Genomic DNA, 23,403 nt, shown 5'->3' with positions numbered 1-23,403 from the left:
GCCTGCTGTAGAGAAATGCTTATTGAAATTCTCGATTATCGTGGATTAATCGGTGGTGACTTTCCTAGACTTAGTGCAGTGGGCAGCTGGGAGGAGGTGAACTTATTCTTCATTGACTTTACATTGACTTTACAGTGTCCCAAAATGTTTTGGAGTTAGAGCTGGAGTGGCCTAGCCAGTCTCCAGATCTCAACCCCATAGAAAGTCTTTTGAGGGAGTTGAAAGTCTGTGTTGCCCAGGAACAGCCCCAAAACATCACTGCTGTAGAGGAGATCTGCATGGAGGAATGGGCCAAAATACCAGCAACAGTGTGTGAAAACCTTGTGAAGACTTACAGAAAACGTTTCACCTCTGTCATTGCCAACAAAGGGTATATAACAAAGTATTGAGATAAACTTGTTGTTATTGACCAAATACTTATTTTCCACCATAATTTGCAAATAAATTCATTAAAAATCCTACAATGTGATTTTCTGGATTTTTTTTCTAATTTTGTCTGTCATAGTTGATGTGTACCTATGATGAAAATTACAGGCCTCTCTCATCTTTTTAAGTGGGAGAACTTACACAATTGGTGGCTGACTAAATACTTTTTTGCCCCACTGTATATTCCTAGAGCCATGTGTGTGTGTGTCCATGTGTGTGTGTGTGTCCATGTGTGCACATGCATTCTGATGTTCATGCTACAATTATGTCATCCACTCGATTTGGCCCAGTACAGAGTGTGTGTACTGTATGTGTGTTTGTGTGTGAGCTTTCAAATGTCCTTTTGTGTGTGCTCATGTATGGTGGGATTCACAAGGCCCCTCTGAGCCAGAATAGCCTCTCCTGTTTGTGAGAGAAGAAGTGATGTTGTCATACTGGATAACTGTTGGATGGAGGGAGAGAGATAAGAACGGAGGGAGGGAGGGAGGGAGGGAGGGAGGGAGGGAGGGAGAAAGCAGGAGGGGGACAGAGAGAGAGAGGGAGGGAGAGAGATAGAGTGAGAGAATTCTGCCAAAATATCCTCTGTGTATAACGTAAAACCCCAAATAATGCATGCAGAGCAGAATTAGGACGATACCCACTAATTATAAAATTCCAGAAAAGTGCCGTTAAATTCTACAACCACCTAAAAGGAAGCAATTCCCAAACCTTCCATAACAAAGCCATCACCTACACAGAGATTAACCTTGAAAAGAGCCCCCTAAGCAAGTTGGTCCTGGGTCTCTGTTCACAAACAAACAGACTTCACAGAGCCCCAGGACAGCAACACAATTAGACCCAACCAAATCATGAGAAAACAAAACGATAATTTACAAAATAACTGGGCAAACTAGAATGCTCTTTGGCCCTAAACAGAGTACACCGTGGCAGAATACTTGACCACTGAGACTGACCCAAACTTAAGGAGAGCTTTGTCTATGTTCAGACACAGTGAGTATAGCTTTGCTATTGAGAAAGACCGCAGTAGGCAGACCTAGCTCTCAAGAGAAGACAGGCTATGTGCACACTGCCCACAAAATGAAGTGGAGACTGAGCTGCACTTCCTAACCTCCTGACCAATGTATGACCATATTAGAGACACATATTTCCTTTAGATTACACCGATCCACAAAGAATTCAAAAACAAACCCAATGTTGATTAACTCTCATATCTGTGTGCCATCACAGCAGCAAGATTTGTGACCTGTTGCCACAAGAAAAGCGCAACCAGTGAAGAACAAGCACCATGGTAAATACAACCCATATTTATGTTCATCTATTTTCCCTTTTGTATTTTGTAGCTATTTACAGATAATATGACATTTGAAATGTCTTTATTCTTTTGGAACTTTTGTGAGTGTAATGTTTACTGTTAAATGTTATTGTTTTTTCCACTTTTGTTTATTATCTACTTCACTTGCTTTGGCAATGTTAACATATGTGCCCCATGCCAATAAAGCCCTTAAATTTAATTTAATTTAATTGAGAGAGAAAGAGAGAGAGGGAGAGAGAGAGAGAGAGAGAGAGAGAGAGAGAGAGAGAGAGAGAGAGAGAGAGAGAGTTAGAGGGAGAGGGGAGAGGGAGGAGGAGAGGGAGGGAGAGGGAGAGTTAGAGGGAGAGGGAGAGGGAGAGAGAGAGGGAGAGTTAGAGGGAGAGTTAGAGGGAGAGGGAGGGGGAGGGGGAGAGGGAGAGGGAGAGAGAGGGAGAGTTAGAGGGAGAGGGAGAGGGAGAGAGAGAGAGGGAGAGTTAGAGGGAGAGTTAGAGGGAGGGGAGGGGAGAGGGAGAGGGAGAGAGAGGGCGAGTTAGAGGGAGAGGGAGAGGGAGAGGGGAGAGGGAGGAGGAGAGGGAGGGGGAGAGGGAGAGGGAGGGGGAGGAGGAGGGGGTATAGTTATAACAGTGTCTAGACCAGATCCATATACTACATATGTGGATTGGGGAGTTGGCGAGGTAACTCTGATCAACTCCCTCCCAGATTCCCTCTCGCAAAGATTTCCTCATCATCCCTGTCATTTGAGGAAGACGACTGATTTTTTTTTGTATGTAAAAAAAATGGTATGTTAAAACAACTATCACGTTTAGTAAGGACAGATGCATTTGAAACGTAACACACAGTAAAACTTGTGTATATGTTAAAATCTAGTGATAGGAGGGGAAAAGCTGCTTGTGCATTGATAAGCACACCAAAGACGACATTAACGTGTACTAATGAAATAATGACAGCACTTCAACAAGCCATTTCACACCATAGCCTGCTGAATTAGCAAGATCATTTGTCTTTCATTTTGATTTTGGCACACATGAAACGGTGGCACTGACTTGCCTGTGGATTATTGTTTCAGCATTGTCTCAATGAAGAGTTCGGTGTACGACTAGCCACGTGCGACATGCACGCACAGTTAAAAGCCTGCTAGAGTTAGCGGCAGGCGGACGAGCAATATCCACCGTCGTAGTACGAATGAAGCTTGAGCTGGAATGTGAAGATAACTGAAGCTGGTTAGCTTTAGAAGACCCTGAGTAGATGTAGCTTCAGACATAGTGTACCCCTCTGGGCTCTCCAACCATTTCCTCTGGGCTCTTCAGAGCTACCATCTTGTAGGGTTTCTCTCCAACCCTGTTCCTGGAGAGCTACCATCCTGTAGGTTATCAATCCAACCCCAGTTGTAACTAACCTGAGTCAGTTTATTAACCAGCAAAACATTTTTATAAGGTGCACTAGATTAGGGTTGGAGAGAAAACCTACAGGATGGTTGCTCTCCAGGAACAGAGTTGGAGTGAGAACCTACAGGATGGTAGCTCTCCAGGAACAGGGTTGGAGTGAAAACCTACAGGATGGTATCTCTCCAGGAACAGGGTTGGTGTGAAAACCTACAGGAGGGTAGCTCTCCAGGAACAGGGTTGGAGAGAGAATCTACAGAAGGGTAGCTCTCCAGGAACAGGGTTGGAGAGAGAACTTACAGGATGGTTGCTCTCCAGGAACAGGGTTGGAGAGAGAACCTACAGGAGGGTAGCTCTCCAGGAACAGGGTTGGAGAGAGAACCTACAGGAGGGTAGCTCTCCAGGAACAGGGTTGGAGAGATAACCTACAGGAGGGTAGCTCTCCAGGAACAGGGTTGGAGAGAGAACCTACAGGGTGGTAGTTCTCCAGGAACAGGGTTGGAGAGAGAACCTACAGGATGGTAGCTCCCCAGGAACAGGGTTGGAGAGAGAACCTATAGGATGGTTGCTCTCCAGGAACAGGGTTGGAGAGAGAACCTACAGGATGGTAGCTCTCCAGGAACAGGGTTGGAGAGAGAACCTACAGGATGGTAGCTCTCCAGGAACAGGGTTGGAGAGAGAACCTACAGGAGGGTAGCTCTCCAGGAACAGGGTTGGAGAGAGAACCTACAGGATGGTAGCTCTCCAGGAACAGGGTTGGAGAGCCCAGGTCTCGATAGCAATGACAGTTTAAAGGGCTTGTTGGAGGCAGAGTTAATTAGCTAGCTGATTGATTCAGGACTGCTCTCTGCATAAATCCACATTGTTTATAAGTATATATATATTTGTGTGTGTGTGTGTGTGTGTTGCGTGCATGCATGCGTGCATGTGTGTGTGTGTGATAAATTCCAGATAGGATTTATATGCTATGGAAATGTGAAAATCTGTCCCTCATATCATTATGGCCACCTAATCATCCCCAGGGTCCAAGTAACTATTCCCCAGGTTGTTGCTGTAAATGGGAACGTTTTCTCAGTCAAGTTAACTGGTAAAATAAGGGTTAAGTAAGTATAATACAAAATCATGGGGGAAGCAACTGTTGCCCCTGACAACCTGTCTCTGTGCTCTGATAGGCTGTGGAGCTGCGTTCTGTGTTCTGCTGGTGTTTCTATCATCTTCTAACAATCTACTGCTCTAACTGTCTTTGTTATGCCATACATATAAATATACAGATGCAGATCTGAATCAGGTTAGCATAGAAAATGTGTTCCATTCACTCCAGGGCCCGTATTCACAAAGTGTCTAGATCAGCACTCCCATGCTGAGACACTTTGTGAATAGATACAGGGCCTGGACTACATATCATTGTGTGGTGGGGGTGAACACAGAACAGAGACAGGAATCAATAGGAGTAGAAAATGAGGGTTTGTTTTATGGCTGTAATAAAGTGCCAGGCCGTCCACAGAGACCACTAATGACTGCAGCAGGACCATTCTATACGTCAACAACCTCCCTGTGCTGGTTTCTTTATGTACAATTCACAGAGATTACAGAGAGAGGTATAGGACAAAGTGTACTGTATGTTTGACTATATTGCATATTTTTTCTATATACACACACTGAACAGAAGAGAGGCCTGCTGTAAGTGAAACTGGGGCAGAAAATCGACTGTTGGGCAGGGGCCAAGAACAGCAGAGACAAAGACACTATTATCAGCTGATGTGGTGGACTGGGTTAGAAAACATTTATACCCTGCCTCCTGACAACACACACACACACACACACACACACACACACACACACACACACACACACATACACACGCACACACACACACACACACACACAGGAATACCAATGCCAGGCTAGAATGAGAAAGAGAAGGAGATGGAACATGAAAGGCACAGAGACGGAAATGGAAGCTGATGTTATAACAGAGAACGAGAGAGAGATAGTGAAAATAAAAGATAAGTACCTCCACGACACTCACTGTCAGCTGGTTTCACTTGGATGGGACGAGTCATCTGCAGAGAGAGAGAGAGAGAGAGAGAGAGAGAGAGCAGAGTGAAAGGGTGAGAGAGTGAGAGAGAGAGAGAGGGATAGAGAGAGAGAGAGGGATAGATAGAGAGAGAGAGAGAGAGAGAGAGGGATAGAGAGAGAGAGAGGGATAGAGAGAGAGAGAGGGGGATAGAGAGAGAGAGAGAGAGAGAGAGAGAGAGAGGGATAGAGAGAGAGAGAGGGATAGAGAGAGAGAGAGGGGGATAGAGAGAGAGAGAGAGAGAGAGAGAGAGAGAGAGAGAGAGAGAGGGATAGAGAGAGAGAGAGGGAGAGAGAGAGAGAGAGAGGGAGAGAGAGAGAGAGAGGGATAGAGAGAGAGAGGGATAGAGAGAGAGAGAGAGGGGAGAGAGAGAGAGAGAGAGAGAGAGAGAGAGAGAGAGAGAGAGAGAGAGGGAGAGGGATAGAGAGAGAGAGAGTGAGAGAGTGAGAGAGAGAGAGAGAGAGGGATAGAGAGAGAGAGAGGGATAGAGAGAGAGAGAGAGGGGGATAGAGAGAGAGAGAGAGAGAGAGAGAGAGAGAGAGAGAGAGAGAGAGAGAGAGAGAGAGAGAGAGAGAGAGAGAGAGAGAGAGAGAGGGATAGAGAGAGAGAGAGGGATAGAGAGAGAGAGAGGGGGATAGAGAGAGAGAGAGAGAGAGAGAGAGAGAGAGGGATAGAGAGAGAGAGAGAGAGAGAGAGAGAGAGAGAGAGAGAGAGAGAGAGCAGAGTGAGAGGAATGAGACAGAAAGAGAAGGAGAGAGGTGGGTAATCTCGTAGTGTGGAGATAACGTAGACACTCTTCACAGTTGTAATGTTACAAATTGAATCTTTAAACTCACTGAGTAAAATACAGCACACTGAGCACAACACCAGTCTCTGAGCAGCAACATCCCACATAAGGCTCTGCGTAGTTCACTACTATATGGGCAATAGGGTACCGTTTAGACACAGCCCTTCACCCTGTATGCAGCAGTATAAATCAGTGTGTGGGTGTGTATCCTCTCTGCTGGTATAATCAATAGGTGACCCGCGCCTGAGAAGGTCAGCCATGACAATACCAGCCTCCTTCATTTATGTGTACTGAGACATTAACTTGTTCCAATGCGGAGGTTGATTGCTCTGTATACAGCATTATTAGGAGGCAGGGGGTGATTTCACGCTATGGTTATGAGTGGTAGGGAGGCACGGAGGAAGGAAGGGAGTAGCTATCTACCCCCACCCACCCTCTTCTTCTCTTTTTGTACTATTTGATTTTCTCTCTATCCTTACCTCTTACAATTCTTTCATTCCTCCCTCTATCTTTTTGGTGGATCGTTCCATTGTTCCACTAGGGTACCCGGGGTGGCAGGTAGCCTAGTGGTTAGAGCGTTGGACTTGGACTTGTAGCCGGAAGATTGCAAGATCGAATCCCCGAGCTGACAAGGTACAAATCTGTCGTTCTGCCCCTGAACAGGCAGGTAACCCACTGTTCCTAGGCTGTCATTGAAAATAAGAATTTGTTCTTAACTGACTTGCCTTGTTAAATAAAGGTAAAACAGTAACTCCATTCCTCTATCTCTCTCTATTAACCATCACTCTGCTTCTTCCCTATCTACCTGCTTCTCTCTATCTACCTGCTTCTCTCTATCATCCTTTCTGTTTACTTCTCTCTATCTACCTGCTTCTCTCTATCATCCTTTCTGTTTACTTCTCTCTATCTACCTGCTTCTCTCTATCATCCTTTCTGTTTACTTCTCTCTATCTACCTGCTTCTTCCCTATCTACCTGCTTCTCTCTATCATCCTTTCTGTTTACTTCTCTCTATCTACCTGCTTCTCTCTATCATCCTTTCTGTTTACTTCTTCCCTATCTACCTGCTTCTTCCCTATCTACCTGCTTCTCTCTATCATCCTTTCTGTTTACTTCTCTCTATCTACCTGCTTCTTCCCTATCTACCTGCTTCTCTCTATCATCCTTTCTGTTTACTTCTCTCTATCTACCTGCTTCTCTCTATCATCCTTTCTGTTTACTTCTCTCTATCTACCTGCTTCTTCCCTATCTACCTGCTTCTCTCTATCATCCTTTCTGTTTACTTCTCTCTATCTACCTGCTTCTTCCCTATCTACCTGCTTCTCTCTATCTACCTGCTTCTTCCCTATCTACCTGCTTCTCTCTATCATCCTTTCTGTTTACTTCTCTCTTTCATTCAACCCTCAATTCTTCCACTAGATTGGTAGGGACCAATCATTACCCCAATATGAAGCAACTCCCCCTAACGTATCTCAGATTCATACAAAGGAACTGAGTATAGAGAACATGTTGAGGTAGCTAAATGGAGGAGGACCCCAGGCGATGGAGGTTTCCCTGTTGAGTGTGTTCTGTTTGTTCTTTCACACTGTTAAATCACACACAACCATGTTCCTCTTCCTAGTTATAGTCACAGGAAGTCAAGTAGGGTTAGCTATGTTGTTTATATTCATACAGAACACTGTCAGGGTGAGGAGAGAGCTGTGAGGGTGAGGAGAGAGCTGTAAGGGTAAGGAGAGAGCTGTGAGGGTGAGGAGAGAGCTGTGTGGGTGAGGAGAGATCTGTGAGAGTGAGGAGGGAGCTGTGAGGGTGAGGAGAGAGCTGTGTGGGTGAGGAGAGAGCTGTGAGGGTGAGGAGAGAGCTGTGTGGGTGAGGAGAGAGCTGTGAGAGTGAGGAGAGAGCTGTGTGGGTGAGGAGAGAGCTGTGTGGGTGAGCAGAGAACTGTGAGAGTGAGGAGAGAGCTGTGAGAGTGAGGAGAGAGCCGTGAGAGTGAGGTGAGAGCTGTGAGGGTGAGGAGAGAGGGGTGAGGAGAGAGGTGTGTGGGTAAGGAGAGAGCTGTGAGGGTGAGGTGAGAGCTGTGAGGGTGAGGAGAGAGGGGTGATGAGAGAGCTGTGAGGGTGAGGAGAGAGCTGTGAGGGTGAGGTGAGAGCTGTGAGGGTGAGGAGAGAGTTGTGAGGGTGAGGAGATAACTGTGAGAATGAGGAGAGAGCTGTGAGGGTGAGGAGAGAGCTGTGAGGGTGAGGTGAGAGCTGTGAGGGTGAGGAGAGAGCTGTGTGGGTAAGGAGAGAGCTGTAAGATTGAGGACAGAGCTGTGGGGTGAGGAGAGGGCTGTGAGGGTGAGGAGAGAGCTGTGAGGGTGAGGTGAGAGCTGTGGGGGTGAGGAGAGAACTGTGAGGGTGAGGAGAGAGATGTGAGGGTGAGGAGAGAACTGTGAGGAGAGAGCTGCGGGGGTGAGGAGAGAGCTGCGAGGGTGAGGAGAGCTGCGATGGTGAGGAGAGAGCTGTGAGAGTGAGGAGAGAGCTGTGAGAGTGCGGAGAGAGCTGTGAGAGTGCGGAGAGAGCTGTGAGGGTGAGGAGAGAGCTGTGAGAGTAAGGAGAAAGCTGTGAGGGTGATGAGAGAGCTGTGGCGGGGAGGAGAGAGCTGTGAGAGTGAGGAGAGAGCTGTGAGGGTGAGGAGAGAGCTACGAGGGTGAGGAGAGAGCTGTGATAGTGAGGAGAGAGCTGCGAGGGTGAGGAGAGAGCTGTGGGGGTGAGGAGAGAGGCCTGTCTGTTTACTGAGAGAGAGTGTTTGTGTGACTGTGTGAATGTGTCTCTGTGTGGGCGAGAGTTTGTTTGTGTGCATGAGAAAACACTTGCTTGGTAGGTGTGTTTGTATGTTGGCATGAGAATGACACGGCTGTCAAAAGAGATTCTCCAGTCAGGCATCTCTGCCATAAGAACATGCCCAGCTGTGATATGGAGAGACAGCTCTGAGCCGAAGCAAATGGAGACAGTAGTGTGGAAGCATACACACACACATTACACACACACACACACACACACACATTACACACATGACATACACACATTACACTGTAGACCTACAGACAGCACAGCCCTTAGATACCAACTAGCCTCAAACTACGACACACACATGAACATCACACAAACTCACACACACTTTGTATCGTCTTCTGTGTGTAAAGGAGACTCTCCAAAAGAGTAGCTGTTGCTAACGTAACAGGTGTGAAATGTCTAGCAGGGATGGAAGCAATACTGTGACACTACCTAAAACAAAAGGAAATCACATGCAAAAAAACAGATATGTGAATGAAACGTATTTGTGGTAAACCCTGTACCCATAACTCCCCTTGAGTTGTTTGTTGTCTGCATCATGGGCTTTGTGTATTAGCTGTGTGTTTAACTGTGAGCAGTCTACTGCAAACCCAGTTGTTGTGAGACTGATCTACAGCCCTTTGGGACCTTAATATTTCAAATTGAACTTAGTTGAATAATAGATGTGGACTGATTCTTTCAGCGATGGGCCTGCTGCTGCTGCAGGACTTCAGAGAACCGCTCTCCTAGCAAGATAACATGCTCTCACCAAAATAAATAGAGTAGATAGACACAGTAAACATGCCTGTGTTTAAGTGTGTGTTTATGCAGGGGGTTTAATCAGCTAACTTACTCCACCTCAACACATTTTGCCGTGGAACAGAGAGAAAAACGTTCTGTTTTATAATGCTATTCTACATATTTTGTCATGAGGCTAAGAGAATAATGTTGCTGTTTTAAATCTAATTTCCTGCAATTCTTCATTTTTTGGAGCAGAGATTTTTTTCTTCTGTTTCATTGCTCATCTCATGATTTTGTTCACAATTTTCCATGAGGCTGAGTGGAAATGTAGAGATTTTTAAAGCAAATGTCCTGCTATTCTACACATTTTGCCATGAGGCTGAGAACATGTTGCCATGAGGCTGAGAACATGTTGCCATGAGGCTGAGAACATGTTGCCATGAGGCTGAGAACATGTTGCCATGAGGCTGAGAACATGTTGCCTTGAGGCTGAGAACATGTTGCCATGAGGCTGAGAACATGTTGCCATGAGGCTGAGAACATTTAAAGCTAATTTCCTGCTGAGAACATTCTAGGCACATGTTTACTGAGGGCCTTGAGGGAACATGTTGCCCCTGGAGGTGAGAACATGTTGCCATGAGGCTGAGAACTCTTGAGGCTGAGAACACATGAGGCTGAGAACATGTTGCCATGAGGCTGAACATGTTGCCATGAGGCTGAGAACATGTTGCCATGGGGGACATGTTGCCATGAGGCTGAGAACATGTTGCCATGAGGCTGAGAACATGTTGCCATGAGGCTGAGAACATGTTGCCATGAAGCTGAGGAGATTTTGCCGTTTTAAAGCTAATTTCCTGCAATTCTACACAATTTACTGGGTTGGGGGACCCCTGGAGGTAGAGGACCTCGGTACACGTGCGCTGAGTGCCCGTTCGGTTGGGGGACCCCTGGAGGTAGAGGACCTCGGTACACGTGCACTGAGTGCACGTTCGGTTGGGGGACCCCTGGAGGTAGAGGACCTCGGTACACATGCGCTGAGTGCCCGTTCGGTTGGAGGACCCCTGGAGGTAGAGGACCTCGGTACACGTGCGCTGAGTGCACGTTCGGTTGGGGGACCCCTGGAGGTAGAGGACCTCGGTACACGTGCGCTGAGTGCCCGTTCGGTTGAGGGACCCCTGGAGGTAGAGGACCTCGGTACACGTGCGCTGAGTGCACGTTCGGTTGGGAGACCCCTGGAGGTAGAGGACCTCGGTACACGTGCGCTGAGTGCACGTTCGGTTGGGGGACCCCTGGAGGTAGAGGACCTCGGTACACGTGCGCTGAGTGCACGTTCGGTTGGGGGACCCTGGAGGTAGAGGACCTCGGTGGGGACACGTGCGCTGAGTGCACGTTCGGTGGTTGGGGGACCCTGGAGGTAGAGGACCTCGGTACACGTGCGCTGAGTGCACGTTCGGTTGGGGGACCCCTGGAGGTAGAGGACCTCGGTACACGTGCGCTGAGTGCACGTTCGGTTGGGGGACCCCTGGAGGTAGAGGACCTCGGTACACGTGCGCTGAGTGCACGTTCGGTTGGGGGACCCTGGAGGTAGAGGACCTCGGTACACGTGCGCTGAGTGCACGTTCGGTTGGGGGACCCCTGGAGGTAGAGGACCTCGGTACACGTGCGCTGAGTGCCTGTTCGGTTGGGGGACCCCTGGAGGTCGAGGACCTCGGTACACGTGCGCTGAGTGCACGTTCGGTTGGGGGACCCCTGGAGGTAGAGGACCTCGGTACACGTGCGCTGAGTGCACGTTCGGTTGGGGGACCCCTGGAGGTAGAGGACCTCGGTACACGTGCGCTGGGTGCCTGTTCGGTTGGGGGACCCCTGGAGGTAGAGGACCTCGGTACACGTGCGCTGAGTGCCCGTTCGGTTGAGGGACCCCTGGAGGTAGAGGACCTCGGTACACGTGCGCTGAGTGCACGTTCGGTTGGGGGACCCCTGGAGGTAGAGGACATCGGTACACGTGCGCTGAGTGCACGTTCGGTTGGGGGACCCCTGGAGGTAGAGGACCTCGGTACACGTGCGCTGAGTGCACGTTCGGTTGGGAGACCCCTGGAGGTAGAGGACCTCGGTACACGTGCGCTGAGTGCACGTTCGGTTGGGGGACCCCTGGAGGTAGAGGACCTCGGTACACGTGCGCTGAGTGCACGTTCGGTTGGGGGACCCCTGGAGGTAGAGGACCTCGGTACACGTGCGCTGAGTGCACGTTCGGTTGGGGGACCCCTGGAGGTAGAGGACCTCGGTACACGTGCGCTGGGTGCCTGTTCGGTTGGGGGACCCCTGGAGGTAGAGGACCTCGGTACACGTGCGCTGAGTGCACGTTCGGTTGGGAGACCCCTGGAGGTAGAGGACCTCGGTACACGTGCGCTGAGTGCACGTTCGGTTGGGGGACCCCTGGAGGTAGAGGACCTCGGTACACGTGCGCTGAGTGCACGTTCGGTTGGGGGACCCCTGGAGGTAGAGGACCTCGGTACACGTGCGCTGAGTGCACGTTCGGTTGGGGGACCCCTGGAGGTAGAGGACATCGGTACACGTGCGCTGAGTGCACGTTCGGTTGGGGGACCCCTGGAGGTAGAGGACCTCGGTACACGTGCGCTGAGTGCACGTTCGGTTGGGGGACCCCTGGAGGTAGAGGACCTCGGTACACGTGCGCTGAGTGCCCGTTCGGTTGGGGGACCCCTGGAGGTAGAGGACCTCGGTACACGTGCGCTGAGTGCACGTTCGGTTGGAGGACCCCTGGAGGTAGAGGACCTCGGTACACGTGCGCTGAGTGCACGTTCGGTTGGAGGACCCCTGGAGGTAGAGGACCTCGGTACACGTGCGCTGAGTGCACGTTCGGTTGGGGGACCCCTGGAGGTAGAGGACCTCGGTACACGTGCGCTGAGTGCACGTTCGGTTGGAGGACCCCTGGAGGTAGAGGACCTAAGGTACACGTACGCTGAGTGCACGTTCGGTTGGGGGACCCCTGGAGGTAGAGGACCTCGGTACACGTGCGCTGAGTGCACGTTCGGTTGGGGGACCCCTGGAGGTAGAGGACCTCGGTACACGTGCGCTGAGTGCACGTTCGGTTGGGGGACCCCTGGAGGTAGAGGACCTCGGTACACGTGCGCTGAGTGCACGTTCGGTTGGGGGACCCTGGAGGTAGAGGACCTCGGTACACGTGCGCTGAGTGCACGTTCGGTTGGGGGACCCCTGGAGGTAGAGGACCTCGGTACACGTGCGCTGAGTGCACGTTCGGTTGGAGGACCCCTGGAGGTAGAGGACCTCGGTACACGTGCGCTGAGTGCACGTTCGGTTGGAGGACCCCTGGAGGTAGAGGACCTCGGTACACGTGCGCTGAGTGCACGTTCGGTTGGGGGACCCCTGGAGGTAGAGGACCTCGGTACACGTGCGCTGAGTGCACGTTAGGTTGGGAGACCCCTGGAGGTAGAGGTCCTCGGTACACGTGCGCTGAGTGCACGTTCGGTTGGGGGACCCCTGGAGGTAGAGGACCTCGGTACACGTGCGCTGAGTGCACGTTCGGTTGGGGGACCCCTGGAGGTAGAGGACCTCGGTACACGTGCGCTGAGTGCACGTTCGGTTGGGGGACCCCTGGAGGTAGAGGACCTCGGTACACGTGCGCTGAGTGCCTGTTCAGTTGGGGGACCCCTGGAGGTCGAGGACCTCGGTACACGTGCGCTGAGTGCACGTTCGGTTGGGAGACCCCTGGAGGTAGAGGACCTCGGTACACGTGCGCTGAGTGCACGTTCGGTTGGGGGACCCCTGGAGGTAGAGGACCTCGGTACACGTGCGCTGAGTGCACGTTCGGTTGGGGGACCCCTGGAGGTAGAGGACCTCGGTACACGTGCGCTGAGTGCACGTTAGGTTGGGAGACCCCTGGAGGTAGAGGTCCTCGGTACACGTGCGCTGAGTGCACGTTCGGTTGGGGGACCCCTGGAGGTAGAGGACCTCGGTACACGTGCGCTGAGTGCACGTTCGGTTGGGGGACCCCTGGAGGTAGAGGACCTCGGTACACGTGCGCTGAGTGCACGTTCGGTTGGGGGACCCCTGGAGGTAGAGGACCTCGGTACACGTGCGCTGAGTGCCTGTTCGGTTGGGGGACCCCTGGAGGTCGAGGACCTCGGTACACGTGCGCTGAGTGCACGTTCGGTTGGGGGACCCCTGGAGGTAGAGGACCTCGGTACACGTGCGCTGAGTGCACGTTCGGTTGGGGGACCCCTGGAGGTAGAGGACCACGTGCGCTGGAGTGCACGTGCGTTGGGGGACCCCTGGGTGCCTGAGTGCACGGTTGGGGGACCCCTGGAGGTAGAGGACCTCGGTACACGTGCGCTGAGTGCACGTTCGGTTGGGAGACCCCTGGAGGTAGAGGACCTCGGTACACGTGCGCTGAGTGCACGTTCGGTTGGGGGACCCCTGGAGGTAGAGGACCTCTCGGTACACGTGCGCTGAGTGCACGTTCGGTTGGGGGACCCCTGGAGGTAGAGGACCTCGGTACACGTGCGCTGAGTGCACGTTCGGTTGGGGGACCCCTGGAGGTAGAGGACCTCGGTACACGTGCGCTGAGTGCACGTTCGGTTGGGGGACCCCTGGAGGTAGAGGACCTCGTGCGCTGAGTGCACACGTGGGGGCGCTGAGTGCACGTTCGGTTGGGGGACCCCTGGAGGTAGAGGACCTCGGTACACGTGCGCTGAGTGCACGTTCGGTTGGGGGACCCCTGGAGGTAGAGGACCTCGGTACACGTGCGCTGAGTGCACGTTCGGTTGGGGGACCCCTGGAGGTAGAGGACCTCGGTACACGTGCGCTGAGTGCCGTTCGGTTGGGGGACCCCTGGAGGTAGAGGACCTCGGTACACGTGCGCTGAGTGCACGTTCGGTTGGGGGACCCCTGGAGGTAGAGGACCTCGGTACACGTGCGCTGAGTGCACGTTCGGTTGGGGGACCCCTGGAGGTAGAGGACCTCGGACCCCTGGACACGTACACGTGCGCTGAGTGCACGTTCGGTTGGGGGACCCCTGGAGGTAGAGGACCTCGGTACACGTGCGCTGAGTGCCTGTTCGGTTGGGGGACCCCTGGAGGTAGAGGACCTCGGTACACGTGCGCTGAGTGCACGTTCGGTTGGGGGACCCCTGGAGGTAGAGGACCTCGGTACACGTGCGCTGAGTGCACGTTCGGTTGGGGGACCCTGGAGGTAGAGGACCTCGGTACACGTGCGCTGAGTGCACGTTCGGTTGGGGGACCCCTGGAGGTAGAGGACCTCGGTACACGTGCGCTGAGTGCACGTTCGGTTGGGGACCCTGGAGGTAGAGGACCTCGGTACACGTGCGCTGAGTGCACGTTCGGTTGGGGGACCCCTGGAGGTAGAGGACCTCGGTACACGCGCTGAGTGCACGTTCGGTTGGGGGACCCCTGGAGGTAGAGGCGGTACACGTGCGCTGAGTGCACGTTCGGTTGGGGGACCCCTGGAGGTAGAGGACCTCGGTACACGTGCGCTGAGTGCACGTTCGGTTGGGGGACCCTGGAGGTAGAGGACCTCGGTACACGTGCGCTGAGTGCACGTTCGGTTGGGGGACCCCTGGAGGTAGAGAGGACGTGCGCTGAGTGCACGTTCGGTTGGGGGACCCCACGGTACACGTGCGCTGAGTGCACGTTGGGGGACCCCGGTTGGGGGACCCCTGGACCCCTGGGTAGAGGACCTCGGTACACGTGCGCTGAGTGCACGTTCGGTTGGGGGACCCCTGGAGGTAGAGGACCTCGGTACACGTGCGCTGAGTGCACGTTCGGTTGGGGGACCCCTGGAGGTAGAGGACCTCGGACCTCGGTACACGTGCGCTGAGTGCACGTTCGGTTGGGGGACCCCTGGAGGTAGAGGACCTCGGCACACGTGCGCTGAGTGCACGTTCGGTTGGGGGACCCCTGGAGGTACAGAGTGACTGTTCGGTTGGGGGACCCCTGGAGGTAGAGGACACGTGCGCTGAGTGCACGTTCGGTTGGGGGACCCCTGGAGGTAGAGGACCTCGGTACACGTGCGCTGAGTGCACGTTCGGTTGGGGGACCCCTGGAGGTAGAGGACCTCGGTACACGTGCGCTGAGTGCACGTTCGGTTGGGGGACCCCGGTAGAGGTGCACGTGCGCTGAGTGCACGTTGGGGGAGACCCCTGGAGGTAGAGGTCCTCGGTACACGTGCGCTGAGTGCACGTTCGGTTGGGGGACCCCTGGAGGTAGAGGACCTCGGCACACGTGCGCTGAGTGCACGTTCGGTTGGGGGACCCCTGGAGGTAGAGGACCTCGGTACACGTGCGCTGAGTGCACGTTCGGTTGGGGGACCCCTGGAGGTAGAGGACCTCGGTACACGTGCGCTGAGTGCCTGTTCGGTTGGGGGACCCCTGGAGGTCGAGGACCTCGGTACACGTGCGCTGAGTGCACGTTCGGGTTGGGGACCCCTGGAGGTAGAGGACCTCGGTACACGTGCGCTGAGTGCACGTTCGGTTGGGGGACCCTGGAGGTAGAGGACCTCGGCACACGTGCGCTGAGTGCACGTTGGGGGTTGGGGGGACCCCTGGAGGTAGAGGACCTCGGCACACGTGCGCTGAGTGCACGTTCGGTTGGGGGACCCCTGGAGGTAGAGGACCTCGGTACACGTGCGCTGAGTGCACGTTCGGTTGGGGGACCCCTGGAGGTAGAGGACCTCGGTACACGTGCGCTGAGTGCACGTTCGGTTGGGGGACCCCTGGAGGTAGAGGACCTCGGCACATGCGCTGAGTGCACGTTCGGTTGGGGGACCCTGGAGGTAGAGGACCTCGGGACACATGCGCTGAGTGCACGTTCGGTTGGGGGACCCCTGGAGGTAGAGGACCTCGGTACACGTGCGCTGGGTCCCTGTTCGGTTGGGGGACCCCTGGAGGTAGAGGACCTCGGTACACGTGCGCTGAGTGCCTGTTCGGTTGGGGGACCCCTGGAGGTCGAGGACCTCGGTACACGTGCGCTGAGTGCACGTTCGGTTGGGAGACCCCTGGAGGTAGAGGACCTCGGTACACGTGCGCTGAGTGCACGTTCGGTTGGGGGACCCCTGGAGGTAGAGGACCTCGGTACACATGCGCTGAGTGCACGTTCGGTTGGGGGACCCCTGGAGGTAGAGGACCTCGGTACACGTGCGCTGAGTGCACGTTCGGTTGGGAGACCCCTGGAGGTAGAGGACCTCGGTACACGTGCGCTGAGTGCACGTTCGGTTGGGGGACCCCTGGAGGTAGAGGACCTCGGTACACGTGCGCTGAGTGCACGTTCGGTTGGGGGACCCCTGGAGGTAGAGGACCTCGGTACACGTGCGCTGAGTGCATGTTCGGTTGGGGGACCCCTGGAGGTAGAGGACCTCGGTACACGTGCGCTGAGTGCCTGTTCGGTTGGGGGACCCTGGAGGTCGAGGACCTCGGTACACGTGCACTGAGTGCACGTTCGGTTGGGAGACCCCTGGAGGTAGAGGACCTCGGTACACGTGCGCTGAGTGCACGTTCGGTTGGGGGACCCCTGGAGGTAGAGGACCTCGGTACACATGCGCTGAGTGCACGTTCGGTTGGGGGACCCCTGGAGGTAGAGGACCTCGGGACACATGCGCTGAGTGCACGTTCGGTTGGGGGACCCCTGGAGGTAGAGGACCTCGGTACACGTGCGCTGGGTCCCTGTTCGGTTGGGGGACCCCTGGAGGTAGAGGACCTCGGTACACGTGCGCTGAGTGCACGTTCGGTTGGGAGACCCCTGGAGGTAGAGGACCTCGGTACACGTGCGCTGAGTGCACGTTCGGTTGGGGGACCCCTGGAGGTAGAGGACCTCGGTACACGTGCGCTGAGTGCACGTTCGGTTGGGGGACCCCTGGAGGTAGAGGACCTCGGTACACGTGCGCTGAGTGCACGTTCGGTTGGGGGACCCCTGGAGGTAGAGGACCTCGGTACACGTGCGCTGAGTGCACGTCGGTTGGGGGACCCCTGGAGGTAGAGGACCTCGGTACACGTGCGCTGAGTGCCCGTTCGGTTGGGGGACCCCTGGAGGTAGAGGACCTCGGTACACGTGCGCTGAGTGCACGTTCGGTTGGGGGACCCCTGGAGGTAGAGGACCTCGGTACACGTGCGCTGAGTGCACGTTCGGTTGGGGGACCCCTGGAGGTAGAGGACCTCGGTACACGTGCGCTGAGTGCACGTTCGGTTGGGGGACCCCTGGAGGTAGAGGACATCGGTACACGTGCGCTGAGTGCACGTTCGGTTGGGGGACCCCTGGAGGTAGAGGACCTCGGTACACGTGCGCTGAGTGCACGTTCGGTTGGGGGACCCCTGGAGGTAGAGGACCTCGGTACACGTGCGCTGAGTGCACGTTCGGTTGGGGGACCCCTGGAGGTAGAGGACCTCGGTACATGTGCGCTGAGTGCACGTTCGGTTGGGGGACCCCTGGAGGTAGAGGACCTCGGTACACGTGCGCTGAGTGCACGTTCGGTAATCCGGCCCTGTGTACGTGTGTGTACAACTACAACGTATTCATGTGTTCTTGGAAAGTGACAGAGACAGATACTTAGACAGAGACAGAGAGAGAGCGAGAGCGAGAAATAGAGAGAGAGAGAAATAGAGGGAGACTAAGAGAGAGAGAGAGAGACCGATAGAGAGAGAGAGACAGAGAGGGGGTGGGGGGTGACTAGTGACAGAGAAGGTCATGGCCATCAACATGGGGGGGAGTGGCTCTGTCACATCAAACACACATACACATACCGGACACACCGGGGACACACAGGACACACACATACACACACGAACACACACATGCACACACCGGACACACATACACACACTAGGGCTGGGACAGATATTGCAACTGCAATTATGAATTGCGAATTTCAAACACTTGGGTGAAAACTTGGTAATTCCATCAGACTTGGTTATAACAGCTGTCAGGGTACAGAACATCACTTCTAACATGAGGTCATATGAATTAATACATACTGTGCTAACTGAATACAAAACCAAATTAAACTAATATTTTACAACATTGTTATACAGTACATATGATAAGATAGGATTATTACACCTACATATGAACAAACATACACTATATATACAAAAGTATGTGGACACCACTTCAAATTAGTGGATTCGGCTGTTTCAGCCACAACTGTTGCTGACAGGTGTATAAAATTGAGCACACATGCAATCTTCAAAGACAAACATTGGCAGTAGAACGACCTTACTGAATAGCTCAGTGACTTTCAACGTGGCACCGTCATTAGATGCCACCTTTCCAACTAGTCAGTTCGTGAAATGTCTGCCCTGCTGTAGCTGCCCCGGTTAACTCTAAGTGCTGCTATACAACAACGGCTCAGACGCGAAGTGGTAGGCCACACAAGCTCACAGAACGAGACCGCAGAATGCTGAAGCGAGTAAACATTTTCTGTCCTCTGTTGCAACACATTGCAAAACTTTGCTGTCTCAACACGACATGTTTCAACAAATTGTGTTTTACAGTGTTGGTGACTTGGGAGAAATATGTACGAGATGGAATCTTGTATCTCCTGTCCAGCTTATTTACCATCTTCTTAAAGCTGACTTTGCTGACAGTGTAAATGGGAACCATGTCTATGTGATAGGTGATAGGTGATAGGTGATAGGTGACAGCCTCTGTGATTTCTGTGTCTGCAGGATATTGTTTCGTACGGCGTTACACTTGAAAACGCATTGGGCAATCAATGCCTGTTTAACGTAGATGGCTGGTTGTGGCCGAGGGGCTTTTCTGTTTAACGTAGATGGCTGGTTGTGGCCGAGGGGCTTTTCTGTTTAACGTAGATGGCTGGTTGTGGCCGAGGGGCTTTTCTGTTTAACGCAGATGGCTGGTTGTGGCCGAGGGGCTTTTCTGTTTAACGTAGATGGCTGGTTGTGGCCGAGGGGCTTTTCTGTTTAACGTAGATGGCTGGTTGTGGCCGAGGGGCTTTTCTGTTTAACGTAGATGGCTGGTTGTGGCCGAGGGGCTTTTCTGTTTAACGTAGATGGCTGGTTGTGGCCGAGGGGCTTTTCTGTTTAACGTAGATGGCTGGTTGTGGCCGAGGGGCTTTTCTGTTTAACGTAGATGGCTGGTTGTGGCCGAGGGGCTTTTCTGCTGTCGGTTATTCTTCAAATGGTCCAATACATTTGTCGTGTTTCCTCTTGTTGTCGCCACAACTCTGAGGCACTTTTTGCACAACACTTGCATTTGGTTGACATCTGTTTGGTTGTAGCCGAACAACTGCCACACCACTGAAAATGCGCCCTTCCTTGACACCAAACGGACGTTCTCATTGGCACTAGCAGCCCTCACGTTTCCGACACACTGAGGTAAAACCCCAGAGTTCCTCCTACTGTACTGTCTTAGGTAAAGCCCTTTCTCTCCTCACCAGCATGTAACTGCACGCTATAAGTGGCGACGCTGGTGATTGGCCACAATGTGCATGCCATGCAGAGAGTTAGCAAGCCCGCTAGTGATTGGTCAGCATCCTCTGTGCATGTAGAGAGTGAATGAAGGAGTCAAGCGCATCTCGAGTAGGTACTGTGGTCTAGTTTTTGTTGTATCAACGGAGTGTCAAAGAAAGGAAAAAAATCACAGCCTCCTGCGATATGGATATTGCATGTCAATATCACAATTTAGATCTGAATTCAATTACAGTTTTTTACAATCACTTTGGCACAAATTTCAGAACTCACAACCGATGATCAAAATGCACATTTTTTCAAAACTCGAATACTTTATCCAATTGCTTAGATACAATACACATAAAGCTCAGATCATTTGTTCATTGAACTAAAATCACCTGCTCAAAATGACACACCTTAACATCAAAGTATTACCATTTCAAAATGCAACTCAATGACAGCCAAGGAACAGTGGGTTAAACTGCCTTGTACAGGGGAAGAACGACAGATGTTTACCTTGTCAGCTCAGGGATTTGATCTAGCAACCTTTGTGGTTACTAGTCCAATGCTCTAACCACTAGGCTACCTACCGCCACAAATGTCATGAAAGTTTCAGGATAACGAGATCCATTGATACCAATTACCGTGGAACATGAACCAATTGGACTACATTATCTATGGATGTAATATTTCATCATCATTCTTTATCAGACACTGTTTCTATGGTCCCATGTACCACTTTTCCAGACCATGTTTTCAGATTTGACATTACTGTACACTTTATTAGGTACACCTATCTAGTACTGGGTAGGACCCCCTTTTGCCTCCACAACAGCCTGAATTATTCATGGTGTTGTACATTAAGAGATGCCCTTCTACACACCATTTGTGGCCTTTCTGTTAGCTTGAATGAGTCTGGACATTCTCCTCTGACCTCTCTCTCAAGGTGTTTTTTTCCCACAGAAATGCCGCTCACTGAATGTGTTTTGTTTATCGCACCATTCAGGAGGGTAGCTGTTTCTGAGATGCTGGAACCACCAAGCGTGGCACCAACAATCATACCACGGTCAAAGTTGCTTAGATTACGCATTCTTGCCGTTCTAATGTTTGGTCGAACAACAACTAAAGCTCTCTACTCTACAGTATATACTTTATATATTGAGTTGCAGGCAGCCACATGATTCGCTATTCGAAGGAGCAGGCTATTTGCGTTAACACGCAGGTGTACCTAATAATGTGACCGGTGAGTGTCTGTATGCAGGCCCTTGTAATTGCTTTTCCAATACTGCCAACTCGTTACTGATGATTGATTTCACATTGTGGTACGAGTGTATAGTGAAATGAGTGGTATCCACCTACAACAACATAATGATAACATGGAGCCGGCAGGTGATCCAGGTCACAAAAGTGGGGGAACATGGTAGAGGACAAGGCCATGGACCAAGACAGCGGCAGCATCAGCAAAGAGTGTCCAATGAAATCCGAGCAATAGTTGTAGACCATGTCGTAAATCATGGCATGACAACGACTGAGGCAGCTACAATGATTTAACCAAACCTCAGAAGATCAACCGTGGCCTCAATCATCAAAACTTTCCACAATGAGAACCGGTAAATCTTCAGCATAAACATTAGACTACTCTCAATTGTCAAATGACTGTATACTGCATGCCAATGTGTACCACAGAGTAGGTGATGTGACTAAATGTGTTCTGACGACATGTTCAACAACGTGGAAGCCATACGTTTGCTGACTATCGCACGCATGCTGAAAAGGCACCAGGTGTCTCTAAAACAGCTATACCCTGTGCCTTTTGAAAGAAATGCAGACCGAGTGAAGCAACTGAGGACTGAGTATGTTCAGGTATGTTCAGTTTCAAGATGCCTGTTGTGAAAAATTCTACATCATTGTAATCAGTAATTCTCTTTCCAAAATGTATTTTTAGAGGGTGATGGAGCTGGATACTGATGAAAACCATCACAAATTGCTATTTTTGAATGTGACAGGCTTCAACCTGGCCAAGACAAGGAGGAGAGGTCGGAATTTCATTGGCCTGTGGGTAATCATCCAAGTCCCTGGACAACGTGGGGGCCAACATCACCATGTGTGGATATACTGGAAGATGGTGTGGTGGGATGTAGACCTCGTATTGGATCATATAATGCAGCTCTCCTTGTAACCTTCTTTGATGAGCTAAAGCAGGTCTGTAGAGCTGATTGTTGACCTATGCCACGTGTGGAATAATGTCAGGTTCCTCCATGCTCAAATGGTGCAAGCATGGTTTCAGGCCCATCCACAATTTACCACCCCGTACTTACCCCTATGCTCTCCTTTCCTTAACCCGATTGAATAATTTTTCTCCACATGGAGGTGGAAGGTATATGATAGGCACCCTCACGAACATGGCACCCATCTCCAGGCCATGGATGACGCATGTAATGACATCACAGCAGACCAGTGTCAGGCCTGAATTCGCCATGCCCGAAGATTCTTCCCAAGATGTTTGGCTAATGAAAACATCCATTGTGATGTGGATGAGAACCTGTGGCAAAATCCACAAGACAGGGTTGATGGAAATATAGAAGTACAGTAATCAATCCTTTGTTTTTCTTTTCTTTTCAAATCAAATCAAGTTGTATTGGTCACACACAAGTAATCTAACAGTTCCCCAACAACTACCTAATACAACTACCTAATTGTGCAGACCGCACCACCCTCTGGAGAGCCTTGCAGTTAGTTGAGGGCGGTGCAGTTGCCATAACAGGTGGTGATACAGCCAGACAGGATGCTCTCGATTGTGCATCTGTAAAAGTTTGTCAGGGTTTTGGGTGACAGGGCAAATTTCTTCAGCCTCCTGAGTTTGAAGGTGCTGTTGCTTTATTCACTGCTGTCCCTTCGATGTGGATAGGGGGTGCTCCCTCTGCTGTTTCCTGAAGTCCACAATCATCTCCTTTGTTTTGTTGACGTTGAGTGAGAGGTTGTTTTCCTGACACCACATTCCAAGTGCCTTCACCTCCTCCCTGTAGGCTGTCTCATCGTTGTTGGTGATCAAGCCCACTATGGTTGTGTCGTCTGCAAACTTGCTGATTGAGTTGGAGGCGTGCATGGCCACGCAGTCGTGGGTGAACAGGGAGTACAAGAGAGGGCTGAGCACACACCCTTGTGGGGCCCCAGTGTTGAGGGTCAGCGAAGTGGGGATGTTGTTTCCTACCTTCACCACCTAGGGGCGGCCCGTCAGAAGGTCCAGGACCCAGTTGCACAGGGAGGGGTTGAGACCCAGGGCCTTCAGCTTGATGATGAGCTTGGAGGGCACTATGGTGTTGAATGCTGAGCTGTAGTCAATTAAGAGCATTCTTACATAGGTATTCTATTTGTCCAGATGGGATAGGACAGTGTGCAGTGTGATAGCGATTGCG

General features: G+C 52.0%; 1 protein-coding gene across 1 annotated transcript in view; it reads right to left on the bottom strand.

Moving 5' to 3' along the window:
* LOC115120551 (CUGBP Elav-like family member 5) overlaps window positions 1–23,403 on the bottom strand; it is a 70,362-nt gene that overhangs the window by 31,227 nt on the left and 15,732 nt on the right. The window contains exon 3 of the mRNA XM_065013601.1: window positions 5,135–5,183. Coding sequence (XP_064869673.1) covers window positions 5,135–5,183 — 49 coding nt within the window. The remainder of the gene's footprint in view (window positions 1–5,134; window positions 5,184–23,403) is intronic.

This window comes from Oncorhynchus nerka, linkage group LG9b (genome assembly GCF_034236695.1).
Source record: "Oncorhynchus nerka isolate Pitt River linkage group LG9b, Oner_Uvic_2.0, whole genome shotgun sequence".
Lineage (NCBI taxonomy): Eukaryota > Metazoa > Chordata > Actinopteri > Salmoniformes > Salmonidae > Oncorhynchus > Oncorhynchus nerka.
This window is presented reverse-complemented; position numbering and strand designations above follow the sequence as displayed.